Source organism: Lampris incognitus, chromosome 8 (genome assembly GCF_029633865.1).
Source record: "Lampris incognitus isolate fLamInc1 chromosome 8, fLamInc1.hap2, whole genome shotgun sequence".
NCBI classification, from domain to species: domain Eukaryota; kingdom Metazoa; phylum Chordata; class Actinopteri; order Lampriformes; family Lampridae; genus Lampris; species Lampris incognitus.
Genome location: NC_079218.1, coordinates 36930030 through 36955520, shown reverse-complemented (window position 1 = coordinate 36955520; position 25491 = coordinate 36930030). Strand labels below are relative to the sequence as shown.

The window sequence follows — 25491 nt, the reverse complement described above, 5'->3', positions numbered from 1 at the left end:
GAATTATTAGTGATTCTGTCTCTTCTTGCCTTGTTAATTAATTTTATCACTCATTCATTAGCTGATGTCAGCTTTCATCTTGCACATTAAGTCATCCTATCACGTCATCTTAAGTCTCTTGGTCAACCCCTGATATCTCACCTCGACTATTTTAAACCTGCAGGCAGATTGGTGACAACCTGATTGTGCCTGGTGGGGTGAAGACCATCGAGGCCAATGGTAAGATGGTGATCCCCGGTGGGATTGACATCCACACCCACTTCCAGATGCCCTACCGTGGGACCACCACCGTGGACGACTTCACCCAGGGCTCGAAGGCTGCTCTGGCTGGAGGAACTACCATGATTGGTAAGGGGTGGAGATTATTTTTGCCTTCTGTGTAAAATTGTCTCAGAATATGTTAAAGATGAGTCATTAGTCAAAGTTGAGAAAACCAGAGAAAAATAGGAGGCATTTGAGAGTTGTACTGTCAAGAATGGAATGTCCCAAAGTGAGTTTATTGTACGCACTAGTCCAAAGGGTCTTACAAATACTAAATAGCGTATAGGAGATGAGAGAGAGAGAGAGAGAGAGAGAGAGAGAGAGAGAGAGTGCGTGTGTGTGTGTGTGTGTGTGTGTTACTTAAAGAGAGACAGGGATGTGTTTATTTGTGTGCTTGGGAGTATACAGTGAAATACTTCTCCTTTAGAAATCTACTACCAGCGCTGTTGGGAGTGTGTGTGTGCATGCGTGCGAGTGTGTGTGTGTGTGTGTGTCCTTGCATCTACGCATATGTGCACATTGTTTGTGTTTGTCTGCATCATGTAGCATGATGCAGCCAAGAGCAGGCCCTGGCAGAGCCAACAGCTGGTAGATAGCTAAGTCTCATTAATGTAATCAGCGCCCATCGAGCGGGTTGTCACTGTACTTTCTGTCTGCCATTGTTTTGGAACAGATTCACTCACTAACAGGCTAACTACTGTATCAGGCTCTCTTCACAGGCTTCATTCACAGGGGGATTATGTTCCACCGTTTGGTGTGTGTGTGTGTGTGTGTGTGTGTGTGTGTATGGAGGGAGAGTGAAATTTTCTATTATATATCTGATTGTGCGTGTGTGTGGGTGTGTGTGTGTGTGTGTGTGTGAATGGAGGGAGAGTGAAATTTTCTATTCTGATTGTGTGTGTGTGTGTGTGTGTGTGTGTGTGTGTGTGTGTGTGTGTGTGTGTGTGTGTGTGTAAATGGAGGGAGATTTTCTTTTATATATCTGATTTTGTGTGTGTGTGTGTATGTGTGTGTGTGTGCGCTTCATGTGTCAGTGTACTTGTGTTTGAGTTTATGTGCCCCAGTGTCTACAAAATTGTCTTTATATACAAGTATTTATATGGTTGTCTTGTATTTTTCTGCATGCACGCAGGGCCATCCCTCTCCGTGTACTATATTGGTGTTTGTGAATGGGGGTCATGGTGGGGGGGGGGGGACACATTTAAGACAGCCAGCACTGTAAACAACAAGGCTTATTTAAATTGCTGTTTCCAACTTTATCCTATTAGCATACGAAGGACAATGCTAAGTAGATTTGGTTGTCTTTAATGGGATAAAGAAGACAAACAGGTGGTGAGCTAGCTGGCAGCCTTATTTTGTCACAGCTGGGATGGGCTGGGATGTTAGATGAATGAGGATATTGTTGTGTGCAGTGGGGATCTATTTTGTTCCTGGCAGATATTCAGCGAAAACAAACCCGTGTATGTTGGAGGCTCTTACGTGTATGCTGTGCTTCCTCATACGCACCCGTGCATACACACACATAATGAATACTGGACACATACAGGGATGGATAAAGTTGATTTTACACTGGCAGGCAAATTTGTGCAGGGCTGTGCCTGGGAAGGCTGTATCTGTCTGGAGAAGAGAAAACCCCTCACATGGTGGTGACAGACAATAGACCTCTAATGTGATGATGTGAGCATGTGTCCTTCGGAGCAAATCCATATCCATTTGATTTTTTAATGCCTGAGGCTGTATCAGTGGAACATTTAGATCCAATCTGTTGTTGAGATATATTGCACATGTAAGTAAGGATGCAGCCATTATATATTTCTATCTTTTAGAAAACAAGGCTTAGGGGGCGTCCGGGTGACTTGGCAGTCTATTCCATTGCCTACCAACACGGAGATCGCCAGTTCGAATCTCCGTGTTACCTCCGGCTTCGTCGGGTGTCCCTACAGACACAATTGGCTGTGTCTCCGGGTGAGAAGCTGGATGTGGGTGTGTCCTGGTCGCTGCACTAGAGCCTCCTCTGGTCGGTCGGGGCGCCTGTTCAGGGGGGGAGACTTGGGGGAATAGCATGATCCTCCCATGCACTATGTCCCCCTGGTGAAACTCCTCTATGTCAGGTGAAAAGAAGCGGCTGGTGACTCCATATGTATCGGAGGAGGTATGTGGTAGTCTGCAGCCCTCCCCGGATCGGCAGAGGGGGTGGAGCAGCGACTGGGACAGCTCAGAAGAGTGGGGTAATTGGCTGGATACAATTTGGTAGAAAAAAGGGGGAAAAAATCCGGGAAAAAAAACAACAAAAAAAACAAAAATTAGGCTTAAACAGGTAAAAGTTTTCAGCCAGAACTGACACAACACTGTGTTGTCAGGGTCATTTTGAATCCAATCACTTTTAGGTCGGCTGAATTAAATTCTTCAAGCTAGGAGGTTAGAGGCCTAGCTTGGTAAAATCCTACCTGATGATACATCTGATGATTTATTAAGCAAATGTGGCTGCAGTAAGAAGTGATGAACTCCTGATGAACTTCTGAAGAACTCCCAAAAGCGTTAAGCGAGATTGCAAAGACACAAGAGCTTCTTGACACGTGTTTTTTTTAAGAGGTTCTCACAGAAAATGCCTGAAAGAAACATTGTGTTTGTAGCCTCAGATTGTTCAAGGACACTGTCATCCAGACAAAGAAAGACATTATAAATGTGCTGTGACATCTGACAAGGTCGGTCCCCACTGGCTGGGCTCTGCAGCAACACAGACAGACAGTCGGTTATGTAAGATAAACAGCGTGCTGATGGAAGGAAAAAAAAACAACACCAGCAGACGTATCCTGATATCACCCCCTCGTTTTTTGTTTTTTTTTTACATGGTGATGCTGGTTGCGTGGCTCAGGTCCTGGGCTGTTCCGGTGGCATCTGGACACTGCTTGGCATCCTCCTCATCATAGTCTTCATAAATTGTATAATTCCATTATAATTCTGTTATTCTCTCTCAATGTTGTATTCTGTAAATTGTGTGCACACAACATCCATTACACAGCTGTCCGTCTTGGGAGATAGATCCTCTGTTGCTCTCCCTGAGGTTTCTTCCTATTTTTTCCTCCGTTAAAGGTTTTTTTTAGGGAGTTGTTCCTTATCTGATGCGAGGATCTAAGGACAGGATGTTGTGTTGCTGTAAAGCCCACTGAGGCAAATTTGTAATATTGGGCTATACAAATAAAATTTACTTGACCTGACCCCCCACCCCCACCCCCACTCTATGTCTCACCTCTCTGTCATCTCTTCATCTATCTCTTCTTATCTTTTAATCCAATAACTCATTCTTCCCTTCTCGTGACATTAATGCCTCTCCACCTCTTTCCTTATCAACCAACCTCAATCCCCTTCTTTCCCACCTGCCCCACCCCTTCTCTTCTCCAGTGGATCATGTGATCCCAGAGCCAGGTACCAGCTTGATAGAGGCCTATGACCAGTGGAGGCAGTGGGCAGATGAGAAGGCCTGCTGTGACTACTCCCTCCATGTGGACATCACTCACTGGAATGACAGCGTGAAGCAGGAGGTTGAGACCCTCATCAAGGAGAAAGGTATTTTACACGTGTAAAATAGAGGTGCACAACATTACAACACATTCTCGTCCCATGGTGTCACACCTTTCATCCTGATTTTTGAATATTAATTACATACAGGTTAGTTAGTAGTTAAGTTTAAGGTTAGGTTTAGGAGGTGGTTAACCAGCCTCATCTCATTCAGATGTGGAAAGGTACCATCCTCATTGTTATAACAAAGCTTTGTCAGTAGTGTCAATATATGATGCCGTAGGATGAGCATAGGCTCCACATTAGCTTAATATCCCAGACATGGTTCAGGTACCTGAAGGAATGCATGTCGAGCAGACGGACAGGAGGACAGACAGACAGGATGATAGACCATTTGACTGATAGAAGGCAGGTAGTTTGGCAGGCAAAAAAGTAGACACGCTGAATGACCAAGTACACTGTCCCCGGGCATTCAAAGCTAGGCAGAAAGGCAGAAGGATATTCAGGCTGGCAGGTTGATTGACAGGCAAGCATACAGACTGACAAATGGACAGACAGAGCTGAAATAGTGAGAAGTGACAAGGGCGACAATTGCAAGTATGCAGACAGAGAAAAGAGGATCGAATATATGGACTAGTAGAATGACATTGAGCAAGACATCAGTGCTCTTATTACTATCATCAATAAGAACAATAAGAGTATACTATATACAGATCATCGTGGGAGATGACAATAAACACTTTGTTTACCCAAAGCACATTTTTACCTCTAGGGAATATAATCATGCCCTGACAGATGTTTGTACCAAAGTTGTCCAAGACAAATGATGCAAATTTACATGTGCCCCCATGATTATAGACCATAATGCAGGGATGGGCAACTTTGATGATAGAGAGGGCCACAAAACTTCTAGCCTCACTACCAGAGGGCCATATTGTGAGGGTTAGGGTTAGGGTTAGGGATGCAGTCCATGCAATTCCATCAGTGGGATACTGTAACCCCATCTCTAATTTAACGGAAAGAATAAAATATATGCCGGTAATCAAAGTTTATTATACCAACATTTCTATTTTATGAGCTTAACAACAGAAACAAAATGTCCACATTCCTGAGTGATATACCATTATTTCACTGCAATGGGATGTCCAAAATCATCATTCAATAATGGTACAAAAGTTAACATTCACACAAAGTGCAACAACTAATATTCATGTTTGTAGTGCATTTCTACTCTGCCCTCCCATTCCATGAGATGTTTCAAATAAACATGCATTTAGCTCAAAATGGTAAATGGACTGCATTTTACATAGCACTTTTCTAGTCTATCGATGACTCAAAGCGCTCTTTTACTACCTAACATTCACCCACTGACACACACATTCATACACTGATGAAGCCATTGCAAGCTATTGAAACACACCCACAGGTGGATCAGTATAAAGTTCTGTCTTAATGAAATACTTGTGGCCTCTCCTGCTGGTGTACAATAGATTGAACGTCAATGTCAATGTTTGTGCATCCAATCTGCATGAGCTGGAACAGAGTTTCATCTGTCAGCCTGTTTTTGCTGAGAAGCTCCTTTGGCAGATGTAAGTGCTCCCAAACATGTTGGCCATTGAGAGTGCAAAATCCCTGAGGAGTGGAAAGCGGGACTTGGGTAGTAGTCTCCAAAATGAAATTCCTTTCTCATTGCGCTTTGCTTGAAGCAAAGTTCAAGCTGCAACTCGGGGTTGCTCACTGACAGCAGCAGAGAAGGAGGTCAGCGAATAATGCAGTTCGTGGCTGCATGGTATGGAAATCTTGAAGGCATTCCTTGAACTGCTACTGCAGTGTCTGTATGTCTGCTCTGTACTTGATAAATGTTTTCTCACATTCGGGGACATCTTTGTGCATCTCTTCACAGGCGGGAAAGTGTGCTAAATTTGGATGGTCAGATGAAAAGCCTTCTTTGAACTGGCTAATGTACGCTTAAATGCGGTCATGTGTGCATAGAGAGCCGACACAGTTTGGCTTCTTCCCTGCAACTGCATATTAAGGTGATTAAGATGCGAGGTAATATTTGCAAGGAAGGCCATGTCGCAGAGAAAATCTGTATCCCTGAGTTTACTGCAGTTCACGTCGAATGCTGTCCTCAGAGAACACTGGAATTTCAGTGCACAGTGCAAAAAAACTCTCCAAGCACTTCCCGTGGCTCATCCATCTGATCTCAGTGTGCATCTGTAAATCCCCATAAGCGGCACTCACTTCATCCAAAAGGGCTACAAACTTCCTATGATTGAGAGACCTGTTCCCCCTTCGAATGAGATTGGTAACCTTGGTAACTAAATCCATGACATGGCTGAAGTTCGTTGTCTTGGCACAGAGCGCCGCCTGTAAGTTCAAAATGAAGTAGGATTTAGCCTGTGATAAACATTCTCACAAAGAAAACCCACATTCATAACCATATATTAATAGTTAGCGAGCAATAACGTTACCCACCTGCTGTGTGAGGCACTGCAATATTGGACAGTCAATACTGCTCTGTTGGAGGAGCTCGGCGGATCCAGTGCATCTTCCTTGCATTGATGGTCGCCATCTGTAACAACAGCTGAAAGCTTGTCCAAAGCCCCCATGCTCACTTAATGGCGTTGAAAACATCCTTGCCCTTGGTCGTGTCATGCAAAGACACCAATTTCAATAACTCCTCATGCACTTCAAATGAACTGTCATTGGCTCTTGTGTAAATGAAAAGCTGGCTAACATCCATCACATCTGTATTCTCACCCAACGTTAAGGAGAAGTACTTGCAGTCATGCATGACTTGTTTTAGCTTTCCCTCGACATGATTTTGAATGTCAAAAATTCTTTGCCGGGCAGAGAGACTGTTTCAAAGTTCTTAGCCGTGTTATCATCTCCAAAAGCTTTACCCATCTCTACTGCATATAGCTTCACTGTTTTGCCATCTGACAAGGGCTTCTTTGCTTTAGCAAGCTCAAGGGAAACAGCACAAGATGCCTTGAAAGAGGACTCCTGTGTAGATGTGGCTTTGGTAAAAAGGCTGTTCTGTTGATGTATTTTTCCTCTGAGGTCAGCGATGATAGTGGCTCTGGCACCTCTAGTTTACATGCCCATGTTTGTCTTTGTGCGTGGTATTGTAGTGGTGACTCAAGTTGAAATCCTTCATAGCTGATAATGTTTCCAGGCAGACTAAACACATAGGTTTGCCTTTGAACTTCGTAAAAAGATGTTCTGTTTCCCATCTTGCCTGGAATACACAATTCTCTAGGTCAAGTTTTTTTTTTTTTTTGCCGCTCATGTCTCTCCTTGTCGCGTGTCGTTGCGCAAAAGGCCCACCAAGACCAAGACGAGGCCATGTGCAAGCAGTTGCTTGGCTACAGGCCTCTTGTGTTTCGAGGGAGCGCCGCCTGTGGACAGTATAATTACAATTAGGATCCGGTTCAGATGTGGTCAAATGGCCCGCTTGCTTCCAACGCCTGTGAAACCAACAATTTATTGATATTTGGAAATTGCCCCGCGGGCCGTACTGAGTGAGGACAGGGGCCGAATGCAGCCCATCGGCCACCAGTTGCCCATGTCTGCCATATTGTATGCAAAGCAACAGTCCTCTTATTTCAGTTTGTTTAATCACATTTTCATAGCCGTTCTAGAACCTGTTGTATTTTGGAAGCATGACACATTTTACGTTCTCACCCATTCTTTATTTCTGATAGATACGTACAACTAGAGTATTATTCATTGTTTTCTTCTTGTCCTGTTCTCATGTTCTCCCTCCCTTTCTTTTACAGGTGTTAATTCATTCCAGGTGTACATGGCCTACAAGGACTACTACCAGATGAGCAACATTGAGGTAGTGTATGACCAAACCTCTTACTGCTGATGGATAAAATATTCAACTTGCAATTTAATTTAACCCATCTATCAATCTATCTATTCATATGTTCCTATGAGTTCGCATTTTTTGGTTCATTGGTTGCTGTTTATTAGGGGATTTATTGATTTGAGAAAAGGAGTTTTAATCAGGCATGTGACAAATTTTCTCTTTGGTTGCATTGAAGTTATTTTAATGGTGCCGGGGACTATGAATTGTACTATTTTTACAGACATCAATCTGTTCACTGTGCAATGAAGAATGAATGATTGCTGTTTAATTTTGGACTTGCTATTACTGGGGAGCCATACACCATGATATGATATTTCAGTCTCACTAATCCTTTAATGAGACAGGAGCAGATCCAGACATAAAATCATAGTCTGGGTCTACATAGAGTAGGATTTTATTTTTTCATCCACCCATAACTCTTGTTCAGAGGAAGTAGAGACAAGGGGACCCAGATAGTGCAGCCTGAAAGCCTGTGTCATACAGCCCATTTGGGAACTGTAGTGGAGAGAGACTCTTGCAGCAACTTTCCCTGCGTAAGTTTAAAAATGTATGGAGACCACACACAGTAATTTGAATGTATCTTCTTGGTAGGCATCATGTAAATCAAGGGCGTCATTTGAGTTATAGTTAAACTGAGACATCTGGGATGAAAAGTACTGAACATTTGCTGTTTTAAATGTAGGGCTAGAGCTGAAATATATCACTATTAATATCAAGTCATTTTATGTGTGTGTGTGTGTGTGTGTGTGTGTGTGTGTGTGTAATCCAGATCTATGAGATCTTCACCTTCCTGGCAGACAATGGAGGTATCGCTCAGGTGCATGCTGAGAATGGAGATATCATTGCTAGGGTAAGAAAACAACAACAACAACATAAAGCAGCCAAAATAACCTGACAGATACTGCCTATCCTCTTTTTAACTTATATCCTTTCTACTACATTACTTATCCATTATTCTGTTTCTAATCTGTCTTTAGTTCAGTTAAATTCTTTTCAGCGAGCACAACATGCTTCAAATCAAAGAAGGTTGAATCAGTTCATCTGGATACAATGTTTATTGACAGATCTGTTTCAAACATATCTGTCAGTAAACATTGTATCACTCTAGCATCACTCTTGTATCTCTAGTATCACTCTGTATCATTGTGTCACTCTAATGATGAAATGTATCTGTCAATAAACGTATCCAGATGAACTGATTCAACCTTCTTTGATTTTCTTACCTGGATTATTGAGCATGCATCAAGAAAACATGCTTCAAAATAACAACACCCGAGATTACTGGTCTGACTATTTATTTGGTATGTCATCCTTTTTGGTTCGGTTTCCCCTAATGAAATGTCGCCCAAACCGTGGTGCATTTGTGTACTACTGAATGTCGTCAGTCTCAGTCATTCTCGCTTCCATTGTTCACTACTGCTAACCTCACACTGTTAACATGGAAATGATGTGTGCATCACTTTCTTGAAAGTGAGTCGCACTTCTGTCTGCCTGGGTGCATTCATGTAGTGATGCTGCACCATATTTACAGGAGGTACTCTGCTGGAAGGAGGCTCTTTTTGAGAACACATGCAGTGGTGAGATGTGTGTTTTCTGCTACATTAGCGGTGCAATTGCACGCAACAGCAAGTTGAAGTCACAACCACAGTTGTCCCTTGCTGCTCATTTTGGGCAAACTAGTGGATGTAGTCCAATGAAATATATTTAGTCAATAGCAAATCACTTCCTCAGTTTATACTTAATTGTTGTGATACCAACCACAAGCATAAAGTCCACATAAAGCGGTCTCTCGAGACCACCACTTTGGTGCACACCCGAGTTCAAAAATAGCTTTCACATTTGACTAAATGTACTGAACTGCTGAGGTAAAACGGTCCAGGGTCTGTAAAAACCTCTTCAGTCACTCTTCAGCCGAAGTGTGAGGACATCTTTAATATGACTTTAACTTATTTCAAATTACTCAACCAAGATTTAGTTTAGTTTCATCCAACAAAGTTCGGTCAAGTTAATCTTTATAGTCCGGCGTTATTACAGTGCGTCTATGCCATCCAATCATCTCCTATTTCCCACAGACTAAACACACTGTCACCGGTGAAAAGGAGAATGGCTTCTCAGAAGCACAGTAATGTGTGGGTGCAGTTTATAAGCTCTGTGTTGTGTCAGTGGACAAACGAGAATCAATGGACAGTAATAGTTGGTGGATTGAGACGTTTATTATAAGTCAGAGCTTTTGGCCAGGTCTGGATTTTGTCAGTGTATGGGTGTGTGTGTGTGTGTCTGTATATATATATATATATATATATATATATATATATACATACACACACACACACACGTCACTTCTCTAAAAACCCAGCTATCTGTTCAAAAATCAAATCGTAACTTTGCGCGTCTTATTTTCATTAGCCTTTAAACCAGAAATTCCTGAGCCGTCAGATTCTATCATGCTCTCTTTTCACCCCAAATCCAGTGGGATATAGTGCGTTGGCTTTGTTTATTTCCATGCACGATAAATGTAGTTAGTGCCGTGGAGACAGCATATCGAAACACACATGGCTTTTACTCACTCGTGAAGAAAGCATGTATAATTCACCAGACATTCTTACTTGGACATCAGCTGGCAGCCATTTATTGCTTTACATTTTCTCCAAGACTTATGCACATTTAGTCGCACTCCCCGAGTTCTACGGGTCCAAATAAACATCGAGTGGTCCATAAGAAGCTGTAAATGTAATTTGAGAAAAGCATGTCCAGAAAAATTAACTTCATGGATAGAAAGTTCTTGGTAGGTAAATTTTAGTCACCATAAAAAACTGTGTTGCTCTGAAACTAAACTGAGGAAAATGAATGACGAGGTTCTTTTTAAACACAGATGAATCCAGTCAGAGATTGCTTATGTTTCAGCTTTAGTTTATAACAATGATCCTATGAATAATTCAATTTGTATTGAACAAATTATTAAAACATTTTTCTTTTTTATGGCTATTATATCACAGTTTAATTTGCACGTAATCATACTCTGCGCCCCAGGAATTCCCACAAACCTCAGTATGTGGCCCTTTGCAGATGTGCAAAAGTACCATCCACCCTCCTACACACATTTTACACAGACAGTAAGAGAAAGAAAATTCATGTTATTTTGGATGGTGACCAAATCTTCATGTCAGCCTGACAACATTTTAAGGTCAACAGCTCTCCTCTGCTGCGAAGTCAACAACTTCCAGAGAAAAAGTACTATGTCGGGATGTGTGAGTCTGTGCAAGGATGTGTTTTGGTGTGCGTATGTGTAGCTATGACTCACACACACACACACACACACAGAGTTAGCTGTTTATGTTTGTGTGTGTGTGTGTGTGTGTGTGTGTGTGTGTGTGTGTGTGTGTGTGTGTGTGTGTGTGTGTGTGTGTGTGTGTGTGTGTGTGTGTGTGTGTGTCCAACAGGAACAGGGCCGCATGCTGCAGATGGGTATTACTGGACCCGAGGGACATGTGCTGAGCAGACCAGAGGAGGTAAGTCTAACAGACATACACACCATTGTATTGTAAGTCTGCATCAGTTAGTTCTGTATTTTCTTAATATATTCATAACCTTATGTTTGAGGTATGTTTGAGGTTCATTTGAAAAAAAGACCAGCGGTGGAAAGCATTCAGACATTAGACAGCCTGTGCCATGCCCTCTCTAGCTGGAAGCAGAGGCAGTGTTTCGTGCCACCACCATTGCCAGTCAGACCAACTGTCCTCTCTACATTACACGGGTGATGAGCAAGAGTGCTGCGGATGTCATCTCACAGGCCCGGAAAAAAGGTACCCAAGAAATCATCAAGATTTCACTCTAAAAATTATTCTAGTATAACAATTTTGGGAGCAAGAAAACAAAAACAAAAAACACCTATTGAATATTGAACGCAAACAAATGTCCTTTTTGATATTTTCAATTGTGGGTGTGTGTCAGAATATCTCAATCATGAAGGCTTTTGTCGTTCATTTTTATTGCGATCAATGGGTAGGACTTTTCTAGGAAAAGTGATGTGGTATATAGTGTTTTGCATTTTTACTATTGCAGCCAAATGTGAAAGAATGAGCCAGGTTGTGGTGAGTTTGTTAGCACTGTCACCTCACAGCAAGAGCTCCATGTCCAGCCCATCTTTGTGGAGATTGCATGTTAGATTAAGTGGCCTGTGTGTGTGGGCTTTATTATGGACTGGCGACCTGTCCTGGGTATTTCCCTGTCATCCACCCAATGCCGACTGGGATAGACTCCAGTCCCCCACAACACCGAATTGGATTAAATGGTTACAGATAATGGATGGTGGCTAGTTCATGCTAATGTTTTTGTCAGGACATTTATAAAATGGCACAAATATTGTCAGTGTCACCTAAAGTATTTGTACACATCCCAGAAAGTTGAATCAGTTCATCTGGATACAACGTTTATTGAGAGAAATATTTCATCACTCATCTAAGTGACATCTTCAGTCTCAACTGACTGCAGGTATCTCCACCCTTATAAACAATACAGCTGCATCACGACCGAAAACAACGATTGGGTTCATATGCAAATTGCCGTGACCATTAACTAGAGTTTCAATGGCCATGTGTACTCTTCAGAGGATTGGAGAATAGTTGCAATCACAGCATTATAAAATGGTGGCAGATGTACTCTTAGCGCCCCCCCCCCCGGTTCAGGGATGATGGTCGTTCCCTATTCACATAGATGACTTCTTTGACTCCCCGTTCAGACCAGCATTCCTCCCTATCAAGGATCTGCACATCTGTCGATATCTTACAGACTGAACTGTGCTAACCCCCTGAATGTACATGAAGTTGTGAGAAAACACATGAAATTGAGGAGCGCTTTGGTGGACCATGAAATCCAAATATGCACCACATCTTTTTGTCGTATTTATCCAGTGTTACACTTGTTGGTACTTCTATTAACAATATGGAAGATTTGTGTTATCTGCATGATTTTTCTCTTTGAATGGCGATTTTTTTTTTTACCCCTACCTCAGTGGTGTTTCTTTGTTTCTGGTTTATTTCATCCTGGTTGGGATTGCACTACACCAATGCCCTTATATGATGATTTTACAATCTCACCCCAGGCTTCCTATATACACACACTGTGGCTCTGTTGGATGTAATGAGCAAAAGAAACCATTTTCAGTGGAATCCACAGATTCATCATTCATCCCTTTACTTGGGCTCAGCTGAGTCTCTGATGTGCCTCTCAATCCCAGGGAAACATGTTGGGGCATGGGGGTGGTGGTTGTATAGGTGAGATGGATTGAAAGAAACTGTTATTATAGAGTGGGTGGAAAATGGGAGGAATATAAAGAAAAATAAATTCATGTGGATGTCCTCACTGAGGAGCATCACAGACAATGAACACACACACACACACACGACAAAAGTGTGTGTGTGCATGCACATGCGTGTGTGTGTGTGTGTGTGTGTGTTTTAAGGGCTTATATAAGCATGTTCGCTCTTCAAGTGCAGGTGGACCCCCTATTCTATTGCTTCCTGCTTTAAAGTGGTTACGCTTAATTTCTTCCCTTTTGGGGGATCGTGCAACATCTGGTGGTCCCATTAGTTCGTTTTCATACCACAAATCCCTAAGGTTTTTAACGTGATCCTAAATGCACAGAAAGTGTTCAAGTGCAGATCACAATTTTTGGCAGTCACAGATTTTGGTGAATCACTGGTGTGGTTTGCTTGGCTGTGGACTATAGCAGCAAGAGCACATTGAGAAGATAATCCCGAGGTAGTGTGCGTATTTAGGACAAAGAAGACTGGCCGACAATATCATCCAACACAGTAATACTGAGCAGCATATAATGCCCTATATCAAACATTGAATTAAACCTAATGTTGGATAATGATCAGCTTTGTATTTTAGCGCCTATCGCTTGCCCTTCCACTTTCAGGTTCCTTCTTCTTCCCCTGTTCCTTTTGTGGCAGACTCAACACATTCCCTGTGCGCGTGCCATTATACTAAACTTAGCACAAAAAGTAAGGAAATGTGTGTTTGGTAGATTATTTCTTTGTTGTAACAATGCTTCTTGGCAATAAATCTTATATCAGGCCCTGATTGTCAGCACCTGGGGTACCAGAAGCTCAAAACAAGAGTCAATAGCAACAGCAAAACAAGCTGTTTGGCATTGGCAGAGAAGATTTGGCAAATTTTTCATGGGCGCAACCCACATACTCAGCTCTGCTGCTCATCCCACAAATGCATGTTCCTTACAAATGGTGGCTCCAAATGGTGGCACCATTTAAAAGGGAAATAAACAGGGTTTCCAACAGTATAAGATTTATTGCCAAGAAGCATTCTTACAACAGAAATAATCTACCAAACATAAATTCCCTTACTTTTTGTGCTAAGTATAGATTCCTTGGTGGGAATGGCGGACCTCACCAGCATCGATAAAAAATAGCGTAAAGAGGAACAATTACAGAACGCTAAGACATTGAATGACTGTTGCAACAAAAATGCAACTAGGAAAAGTATGAAATATAGCACTCTTGATGTAAAAGATTATGGATTAGGTCTTTACTTATTGGTGGGATCTATACCTGAATTGGGGGGTTTTAGCTGGGAAAGACATGGAAGATTGAAACGCGATGGCAAAGAAACAAAAACCATCAGAAGACTTGTAAGCGTAAATTTGTCGGACGAATACGCTGCATTTCAACTACGGCCACTAGATGGCACTGTTTAATTTTGTGACTCAATTGTAACTACTTTACCACCATATAAATGCGATTTAAATACCAAAGCGACTTATGATTTTTTTTCTTCCTTGCAACAGTGCGTTTGAGTGTGACTTTTACTCCGGTGCGACTTGTAGTCCGGGAAATATGGTAGCCATGTGCCAAAGAGGAGCCCTCCTAAACAAATCTGTTTAGCTTTTCAGCGATGAGGTGTTGATTCATCTTCAACAAACACTGTGCCAGATAATTTACCCTACCTTTGAGCGGGGTTAAGCTGGCCACAAGTTTTTGGGGCTCATCTAATGTTGCCATGTATTCTGATTTACAAAGAGTAATATTTAGATATGATACGTGTTTCAATGGGTCATTTGTCATTGTCATTTCTTTCTTTAGGAAATGTTGTGTTTGGAGAGCCAATCACGGCCAGTCTTGGGACTGATGGAACACACTACTGGAGCAAGAACTGGGCTAAGGCAGCCTCCTTTGTGACATCCCCGCCTCTAAGTCCTGATCCCACAACTCCAGACTATCTGAACACACTGCTGTCCTGGTACTAACCAAAATCAAATAATCCATCTATTGATCAAAACATTTTATGAAGCTTATTTTGTACTAAGAAATTGCACCTCTGTAAACGAATGGTTACAGCGCATACCACATGGCCACATGCTCCAAACCATCACCGGTTCGATTCCAGCCGGCGACCTTTCTTGCATGTCATAGCGCTCTCTTGTGCTCCCATTTTCTGTCTGCCTCTCACTGTCTCTGTCTAGTAATGGTAAAAATGCCAAAAAAAATCTTTAAGAAAAAAAGAAATGCAATGTGCTTTACACAGGAACAGATTAAAAGTCGATAGGTTAGAAGACAAGAACATAAGCATTTACATCTATACAGAAAAAACTTAAAGAAAAGAGAGAGTTTGTTTGTATTTTTGTAAGGGATGACCACAAACCCTGCTTATGGAGCCAAGTAAAGTCGAGTCAAGACAAGACAAGTCAAGTCCATTTTATTTGTATAGCCCAATATCACAAATTACAATTTGCCTCAATGGGCTTTACAATACAGCATCCTGTCCTTAGACCCTGTTTATCCATCAGAGCTAAACTAAGTGGTTTGTGGTAATGTAGGATCCATTTTAGAGGTTATTGACATCATGCCAACTGTTATATATCCATATTCTAAAGGTCTGGATATACATAAGGAGAGCAGCTAAATGGGGAAGAAACATGTATGTAGGGTATGCACCAGTTGGTCGCTCAAGATTTTAGATTGTCGATGAGCCGAATCTACAGTGCATCTGGAAAGTAGTCACACCCCTTCACTTTCCCCACATTCTGTTATGTTACAGCCTTATTCCAAAATGGATTAAATTCCTTTCTTTCCTCATCAATCTACACATAATACCCCATAATGACAAAGTGAAAAAGGTTTTGTAGAAATTTTTGCAAATTTATTAAAAATAAAAACTGAAATATTGCATGTACATAAGTATTCACACCCTTTACTCAGTACTTGGTTGAGGCACCCTTGGCAGCGATTACAGCCTCAAGTCTTCTTGGGTATGAAGCTACAAGCTTGGCACACCTATATTTGGGGTATTTCTCCCATTCTTCTCTGCAGATCCTCTCGAGCTCTGTAAGGTTAGATGGGGAGCGTCGCTGCACAGCTATTTTCAGGTCTTTCCAGAGATGTTCAATGGGGTTCAAGTCTGGGCTCTGGCTGGGCCACTCAAGGACATTCACAGACTTGTCCCGAAGCCACTCCTTCGTTGTCTTGGCTGTGTGCTTAGGGTCGTTGTCATGTTGAAAGGTAAACCTTCACCCCAGTCTGAGGTCCTGAGCGCTCTGGAGCAGGTTTTCATCAAGGATCTCTCTGTACTTTACTCCATTCATCTTTCCCTCGATCCTGACTAGTCTCCCAGTTCCTGCCGCTGAAGAACATCCCCACAGCATGATGCTGCCACCACCATGCTTCACTGTAGGGGTGGTATTAGCAAGGTGATGAGAGTTGCCTGGTTTCCTCCAGACGTGACGTTTGGCATTCAGGCCAAAGAGTTCAATCTTGGGTTTCATCAGACCAGAGAATCTTGTTCCTCATGGTCTGAGAGTCCTTTAGGTGCTTTCTGGCAAACTCCAAGCGAGCTGTCATGTGCCTTTTACTGAGCAGAGGCTTCCGTCTGGGCACTCTACCATAAAGGCCTGATTGGTGGAGTGCTGCAGAGATGGTTGTCCTTCTGGAAGGTTCTCCCATCTCCACAGAGGAACGCTGGAGCTCTGTCAGAGTGACCATCGGGTTCTTGGTCACCTCCCTGACCAAGGCCCTTCTCCTCCGATTGCTCAGTTTGGCTGGGCGGCCAGCTCTAGGAAGAGTCCTGGTGGATCCAAACTTCTTTCATTTACGAATGATGGAGACCACTGTGCTCTTCGGGACCTTCAAAGCTGTAGAAATTTGTTTGTACCCTTCCCCAGATCTGTGCCTCAATACAATCCTGTCTCGGAGGTCCACAGACAATTCCTTTGACTTCATGGCTTGGTTTCTGCTCTGACATGCACTGTCAACAGTGGGACCTTATATAGACCGGTGTGTGCCTTTCCAAATCATGTCCCATCCATTGAATTTACTACAGGTGGACTCCAATCAAGATGTAGAAACATCTCAAGGATGATCAGTGGAAACAGGATGAACCTGAGCTCAATTTTGAGTGTCATAGCAAAGGGTGTGAATACTTATGTACATGCAATATTTCAGTTTTTTATTTTTAATAAATTTGCAAAAATTTCTACAAAACCTTTTTCGCTTTGTCATTATGGGGTATTGTGTGTAGATTGATGAGGGAAAAAAAAGGAATTTAATCCATTTTGGAATAAGGCTGTAACATAACAAAATGTGGGGAAAGTGAAGGGGTGTGAATACTTTCCGGATGCACTGTAAATGTTAATGAGCAAGTGCTCCCTAAGTGTCGTTGCCTCTTACAGCCAATCTCCAGCTCTACATTCCTTGAACCCATTAAGGACTAAGAGGGACTGAAATCAGTAGAATCTGTTTCGTTATCCAAGGAATTTTGCTTAATTTTTATTAATGAGACCCTCATGAAAAAGCAATTTAAATTCATTGCCATCTTGCCTGGGCACTCCACAAAGCCCTTGATATGATGAATCTTACCATCATCTGTTTTGGTCTATTATGTGTTTCTAGTGCCTGTGTTGTCTTTGCTGAAGTTATTCTGTGAATGTTCAGTGTTTACGTTAACTTGATAAGACCTATTGGGGCTGGACATCCTGTGGATAAAGCTTTATAGAATCACGATCGTTTGACCTAGGGAGATTTTTTTTTCTTTCTCAAAGTTGAGGAATGTCACCAAACAATGGGGCACCACATTACCTCTGCACACCATTCATTTCAGCTAGCAAAGTGCTGCAAAAAGCTGCCTGCATCTTCATTTGACTCCTTTACTGCTTTTGTTTCCAAAGTTGATCATAAGCTTTTAAGATCTGTTTTCTCTTTATATATATATACACACACACACACACACATATATATACATACATATATATATATATATTGTGTGTGTGTGTGTGTGTGTGTGTGTGTGTGTGTTGTATATGTTCTCAACAATTATTTTGTATGTGATGTCAGCACTCAGCACCATTATGCTTTGTTCAGGGAGGGTTATACTAATAATACTTGAGAAGGCAGTAGGCCAGTTGAGTACAATCAGCAGCTTGGAATTAATTACACTATAATGACACTGAAGATTGTCCCCAAGGAAATAATACAATAGTTATCAACCAGGCACTTTACAAGATGCCAAAGACATTTGAGGACTTAGCCAGCTCATATTTGAACTAGTATTGTGTATTTTTAATGACTGTTTTCCTCCTTTCAGCTCAGCTATGCTTAAAGACCATTTTCCAACTCTGCACTTCAATGGTTTCTCGAGAATTTCACTAAAAGAGACAGCTAAAATGTAGACTCCAGTCCCCTGCAACCTTAAATAGGACTACACGTGTAACCAGAATAAACAAATAAAATCAGGAATAAATCTACTCATACGCACCATGCTGAGACGTGCAAGCCACAGATACATGAACCAAATGTATAAATGTAAAACATAATGTTCCCGTTGCCATTCTAATTGGCCATTCAACTCATAAATGACAACGTTATAGGTATATTAAGCATTTTCAATTATTATTATTTTGGTACTTTCTCCACTCTGATTTAGACTCGCTAGTGAATTCACTTTTTTTGCTGACAGACATGAGTAGAAGTCCATGAATGCTGGGATGTCATCCAGCGTTTTACCTGTGCCCCCATCCATAGGGGGAGTGGTTGTATCAGGAGGGGCATCCAACATAAAATTTTGCCAAATCATGCAGATTGATGAGACCATACCGGATCGGTTGAGGCTCCATGCTGGATCAGTCAAGGCCTGGGTTAACAATGACCACCATTGGTGCTGTGCCCCCACAGGGTAGTGATGGAAACTGTAACATCCGCTGTGGTGACTCCCTGAAAAACAGGGAACAAGCCAAAAGACGAAGAAGAAGTCAATTCACTTTTTATGCTGTTCTCAAGTCCATAGCCAAGTCTAGTTAACTGAAAGAGCTGAGGGAAATATGTGGGGCTTCATTGACATGAGTATACTGAGTGAGATGAAGAGATATAGTATGATATAGATTCATCAAAGAACAGACTTTTTGCACACACCTGCAGATCAATATGTGTGTAGGAGAAGATCCAGGGTCAACAAGGCAGAAATAAACTCCTGCCCAATTTTCCTCTATACTTGCAGTCAGAGATATTTCATAACTATTAAAACAACGTTCCGGTACTCAAACCTTCATCAGGTTATTTATTTGCAGACTATTGTTTGTTGGTGTCAATGGCTTATGAACCATCAAATCAAAATGAAGTTGTTTGTGGCAAAAAACAAAACAAAACAACATTTGGGGCTATATAGAAAAGATTCAGGGCTTACAACTCCCTCAGCCCAGGTCCAGTGCCTCCCATGTTATCAACACTATCTAGAGTTAATGGTTTATTGGCTCTTAGTCCTGGCCATTACAACACTTGTCATAGAAACCAGTATAGTGTGTTTAGCCCTGGCAAACTGTGTTTTATGAGTATTCGGAGTTTGCGAAAATAATGATTGATATAGCGATCCACCAATCAGTGCGTAGCAACATCACCACTTCCTCTGATGATGCACTTCAACTCATGAGAGCATTGGAGTGTGTGTGACATAAGATGATTCTAGATAAGTTAGAGGGATGGCTAAGGCTAACAGAATGGTAAAAAGGTGTTTTTGGGAAACCTGTAGCGCAGGTGTGGCGCAGACTCAGCCTCGAGATAATTGATCACTTGAGTGATCTCGAGGTAGTTAACAGATAGATACTAGCTTGTATTGAAATTAAATCTTGGGATTTTGATCAGTATAGCAATGGTAAGGACTTACAAAAATTTTCCAAATATTGAATACCGGCAAAGTTTGGTTTTGACCAAACTGAGTGCATTGGCTAAAGTTGCCTGTATGTAACCGAATCTCTCCCACCCAGACCCTCCAACAAGAGGCTTTCATTTTTTCCAGATCATTGTTGAATAACAGGTCTGACTGTTTAGATAAAGGCAATGCAGAAAAAGAGAAATTCCAAGTATTTTAGCATCAACGAATAGCATGAAATCATTAGCTTAAATTAGATCGTTGGTTTGCTGTCTTGGTAATAAATAAAACATCGAAAATACTTTATACTGTAAAAGAAGAGTTTGACACAAGATATAGCATCATTTGCCTACTCAAGTCCAAAATCTGTTGTTTGTTATATTTTTCCTGCTACTGTGAAGTGGCTGTAAAAGTATTTGGATTGCCCTACCCATAGTTCCCTGGAGTATTTTTCTTGGTTGTGTTTGCAAACTTTGTTGGGAAAAAAAAGTTGTCCAATTAAAAGTTAATCTCATCATCATGAATAAAAATTTTTTTTCTAGTTTGGCTTTATGGTACCAACAATAAAAACAAATACAGAATAAAGTTCTTATTTCTCATCTGTCTGTCTGTCTGTCTGTCTGTCTGTCTGTCTCTCTCTCTCGCTCTCTCTCTCTCTCTCTCTCTCGCTCTCTCTCATGTTCATAGCGGAGACCTGAATGTGACCGGTAGTGCTCACTGTACCTTCAGTGTGGCCCAGAAGGCCATTGGCAAGGACGACTTCACCCAGATCCCTGAAGGAGTCAATGGCGTGGAAGAGAGGATGGCCATTATCTGGGATAAGGCTGTGGTAAGGGGCTGAAAGGAATTTTTGTTTTCCAACTCTTCCAATCAGACGGATGAACAGGAAGTGCTAAGAAAGCAGGACTGTAGTCAAAGGAAAATGATTGTGCATTCCAGTTACTTGAGAAAAAGCAGTGCATGCTTTTACATAATATTGAACGTCACTAAAGAAACACTCACTATGGAATTTCCCCACAAGTTTTTCTTTAATTCAGGATGACTTTATTTTTTATATGTTTTGATGATTGAATATCTCCTAGGGTTTTGGTTCTTTTTTCAGAATGCATGTACTGCAAACTATTTTGAAATGTACATATAGTATGTACACAATTCTTACCAACAGATTTGGGGATAAGTTAAGAAAGGGGAGACACACCACACCTCCATCATGACCCACACAAACGTACAATAGTCGATGCTGTTCATGTGCCCTTTTTCTTTTTTGTGTTTGCTTATTTTCCATTTTCATTCCCTCGCCATCATTCATTCCTCTTTGAAGCAATTGTAGGTATTTTTTTTCATGTCTTATACTGTCTCTTTCATAGTGAAATCTGTCATCCATCTGAAGTTACTGTCTGGTTTCTGTTCTTCTCTTCTTTTCTTCTCTTCCCTTGCTTTCCCAATCTTTTTTTTTCTGTGACTCTGTATCTATTTGTCTCTTTCTTGTGGGCTAGTGATCTCTCTCCATCTTATCTTTGGATCTGTCTTTTCTCTCAACCTCAGATGCTGCACACTGCGCTGTCTTCCTTTGCTCGCTCTCTTTATTTTTTTACCCTTTTCTTCTATTATTCTGGTTTTCACTGGGTCTTTGTATTCCTAACAGGCGGTGGTTTGTAGCTTCTTCAGACAGCTGTGTTGTTTCCTCTGGACTTGGCAGTGCTACACTGCCTCTGAAATGTAGATGTTTTTAAAAAATAAAATTGCAATGCTAAGTAATTTCCTTCAGGACAGTAAACCATAATCTCAGCTCACACGAAATGTTGACTGTTTTTTTGTACACCAACGCTTGTGTGTGTGTGTGTGTGTGTGTGTGTGTGTGTGTGTGTGTGTGTGTGTGTGTGTGTGTGTCAGTGTTTGCATGTAACGCATGTAAACATCCTGACAGTATATCCTACTGTGACATATGTCTTCAAAATCTTGTCTCTTGGGCATCCGGGTGGCGTAGCAGTCTGTTCCGTTGCCTACCAACATGGGGATCACGAGTTTGAATCCCGGTGTTACCTCCGGCTTGGTCGGGCCTCCCTACAGACACAGTTAGCCGTGTCTGCGGATGGGAAGCCGGATGTGGGTATGTGTCCTGGTCGCTGCATTAGCACCTCCTCTGGTCGGTTGGGGCACCTGTTCAGGGGGGAGGGGGAACTGGGGGGAATAGCGTGATCCTCCCAAGTGCTACGTCCCCCTGGTGAAACCCCTCACTGTCAGGTGAAAAGAAGCGGCTGGCGACTCCACATGTATCAGAGGAGGCATGTGGTAGTCTGCAGCCCTCCCTGGATCAGCAGAGGGGGTGGAACAGCGACTGGGACAGCTCGGAAGAGTGGGGTAATTGGCCAGGTACGATTGGGGAGAAAAAGGCGGAAAACTTCCACAAAAAAAAAAATCTTGTCTCATTCTTTTGCCAGCCCAGATTATCATTATGCACTGACCTCCAATTCTGACTTGCCTCTCCTTCTAGACCACTGGTAAGATGGACGAGAACATGTTTGTGGCGGTAACCAGCACCAATGCAGCCAAGATCCTGAACCTGTACCCGCGCAAGGGCCGGATTGCTGTGGGATCTGATGCTGACCTCGTGATTTGGGACTCTGATTTGGTCCGCACCATTACTGCCAAAACACACAACTCGGTAAGAATGCAAAGGTCAACGTTCAGGGTCTGAGAGTCCAGTTGCCCAACATTGCAACATTGCCCAACATATAAACAGTGGCTTTCAGAAGTAGTCCTCCCTCACTGAAAATTTATTGTTTCATTTTGTTGCAAAGTAATATTTAAATACATTTAAATGGAATTTTTTCCTACCTCTACTGAAGTAATTCTCCGTAATGTAAAAATGGAATAAGTATTGAGGCATCTTTAGAATCAAATGGCCTTCTCCTCTTCATCTTTCATCTTACTCGTGGTTGTGGTTGTGGTCGTGTCCTTGTGGTTTTTCCGAGGGGGGGATCGCCAGAAAGGGGAAAAAAAAAGGAATCATTTATTTTCACTGTAATTTAAATCAATCCATAAGAAATGAATTACTATTATAGACGTTATGGGTTTTTGTTTTTTTTGTTGCCATTTTTATATGTACAGTCTGGCTAGTGAGAGATGCTCTCAAGATCAGCATTTGATATGTTGACCTTGGGCTAACATTAACGTTAATCTTGATCTTAACCATATTTCTATCATGAGTCTTACTGGATAAATTACATGACAGCTCAGGAAAACTCATGTCAGTTGCTGGTCTGAGAGCAACTCTTGCTTGGAGAGATCATGAGCACTGCATGGTTAGTCACACAACTCACCACCAACGCTTCATAACTACTTCTATGGTGGGCCCTGATGAAAAGTCCTTATACACGGAGGATCATGGCTTAGTTAGTGTTTGCTTGGGGGATGCCTGAGATCTGAATATTTGAGAACCCTCGGGTAGATGATAGCTCTCAGAGAGCAATTACAATAACAGGTCCGGATATTATCGTGGTTTGCCAAGTGGAATTTTTTGCTTCACCGATTGATTTGAGTGGTTGACATAGGATTGGCTGAATGTTGTAAGCTCAAGTGGAAATCTTTCCCCGAGTCGCAGCAAGAGAAATATGGTTTTCTAGAAAAAGAGAAAACCAGGGATAAACAAAACAGAATGACAGGAAGAGAGGGAGAGAAGGAGAAGAGGTATGCTTTAAAATGGAATGAGTGTGTGTGTGTGTGTGTGTGTGTGTGTGTGTGTGTGTGTGTGTGTGTGTGTGTGTGTGTGTGTGTGTGTGTGTGTGTGTGTGTGTGTAAAATCATCTATAAAAGTGTGTGCATGAGAAAACAAGTGAGAGAGAGAGGGAGAGAGGGGAGGGGAAATCAGCACATTGTTGGCCAACATGTTCTTCTGACCGGAAATGAAGTCCTCGTGAATGCTCACCACAAATGCAGCTGAACCTGCATTTGCCTCATCCTTCAGCTCTCTATGTAAAGTCAAGGCTTACTAAATTCAGAATACTCAGAAGTCCTTAGCTGTACTATGCCATTTGGAAACGTAGTGAACATCTCAACACATGGGATTTTTTTATTTATTCATTTTTTTAACGATAAACATATTCCATGGGCGTCCGGGTAGTGTAGCGGTCTATTCCGTTGCCTACCAACACGGGGATCACCAGTTTGAATCCCCGTGTTACCTCTGGCTTGGTCGGGCGTCCCTACAGCCAAATTTGGCCATGTCTGCGGGTGGGAAGCCGGCTATGGGTGTATGTCCTAGATGCTGCACTAGCGCCTCCTCTGGTCGGTTGGGGTGCCTGTTCGGGGGGGAGGGGGAACTGGGGGAAATAGCGTGATCCTCACACTTGCTACGTCTCCCTGGTGACACTCCTCACTGTCAGGTGAAAAGAAGCGTCTGGCAACTCCACATGTATTGGAGGAGGCGTGTGGTAGTCTGCAGCCCTCCCCGGATTGGCAGAGGGGGTGGAGCAGCGATCGGACGGCTCGGAAGAGTGGGGTAATTGGCCGGGTACAATTAGGGGGAAAAGGGGGAGGGCATAGTCCATAAATTTTAGCACAGCAGATACAATCTAAATGTTGGGTACAGTCCACCTGTTAAATGGGTTGAGTTACATTAGTCACATGAGGAGCAATTCTCTCAACAACAAGGTATTTCTTCATCGTATTATGTATTTAATGTAACATGTTACATATTATACCCACCCATATGAGATTATTAGAGCACAAGACAGTTCTGACGTTTCTTGTTGGAGAGCAACTCAACTCATGAGAGGAAAACAGCATTGCTCCTGTGTAAATATTTCATCTGATTAGGAAGCATTTAACTCCACATAGAGCTTGACTTGAACTTGGATTTAAATCCTTCAGAGTTGGCAGTGGGGTATGCCCTCTGTAACTTCCTCATATGCGCTTGGCAGTCTGTTTCAATGTCCATGTCTTAATCACTAGGCAAATTCTAGGTTGTGTCACGTAGTAGGGTTTAGTATCACACAGGCACCCAGGCTTTTGTTGGCATGTCTTAGAGATCGCTCAACAGTTTAGCTATGACTGCTATTGCTGATGCATCCTCAAGGCTGTAATCAAAAGTCCAACCAGGCTTTAAAACATGGACGATTCTGACTCCTCCCATCGAGCAGGGACTGCAGTCAGGATGTTAGCATCATCGTTTGGAAGCAAGTGAGTGTGGTTATGGAAAATGTTGATAGAGGCATTGTGCAGTGTTGGAAAGGAATGACAAGATTCAGTACACAATCTGTTTTATCTGTAATGGTTGTAAAGTCCGTCTTACCCTCTGTACACGCGCACACATACACACACGCACACACACAAATGCGTGCACACACGCACACACATAATAATCCTCTCTGGCAGATGAGAAATGAAGTCTTCATGACTACTCAGACAGTAGCAGAGCCAAAATAGGCCACAGCGGGAGCAGAGGAAGTGTCAGTTCAGGAAATGAGGGCCTTACCAGCTCCCTTCACTTCCTGTTTATCCAAAAAGTAGACGGGTGAGGGAGGGAAGAGATTGAAGGGTTAAAAAAAATAGCTGAATGAAAGATTGCACAGAGGCTGATGAGTTAGTGAGGCGAATTTAAGGAGAATGTATGTAGCTGATAAGGAGCATGAGAACAGAAGTATGCAACAGAATACACTGTTGTTATACAAAAGAGA

At 42.2% G+C, this 25491-nt stretch overlaps 1 protein-coding gene across 2 annotated transcripts in view; it reads left to right on the top strand.

The window, feature by feature from the left end:
- dpysl3 (dihydropyrimidinase like 3) overlaps positions 1–25491 on the top strand; it is a 66537-nt gene that overhangs the window by 20236 nt on the left and 20810 nt on the right. For both annotated transcript variants that reach the window (XM_056285520.1, XM_056285519.1), the window contains exons 3-11: positions 164–348; positions 3664–3828; positions 7566–7627; positions 8430–8510; positions 11101–11169; positions 11343–11463; positions 14764–14920; positions 20501–20642; positions 22308–22478. In XM_056285520.1, the coding sequence (XP_056141495.1) occupies positions 164–348; positions 3664–3828; positions 7566–7627; positions 8430–8510; positions 11101–11169; positions 11343–11463; positions 14764–14920; positions 20501–20642; positions 22308–22478 (1153 nt within the window). The remainder of the gene's footprint in view (positions 1–163; positions 349–3663; positions 3829–7565; positions 7628–8429; positions 8511–11100; positions 11170–11342; positions 11464–14763; positions 14921–20500; positions 20643–22307; positions 22479–25491) is intronic.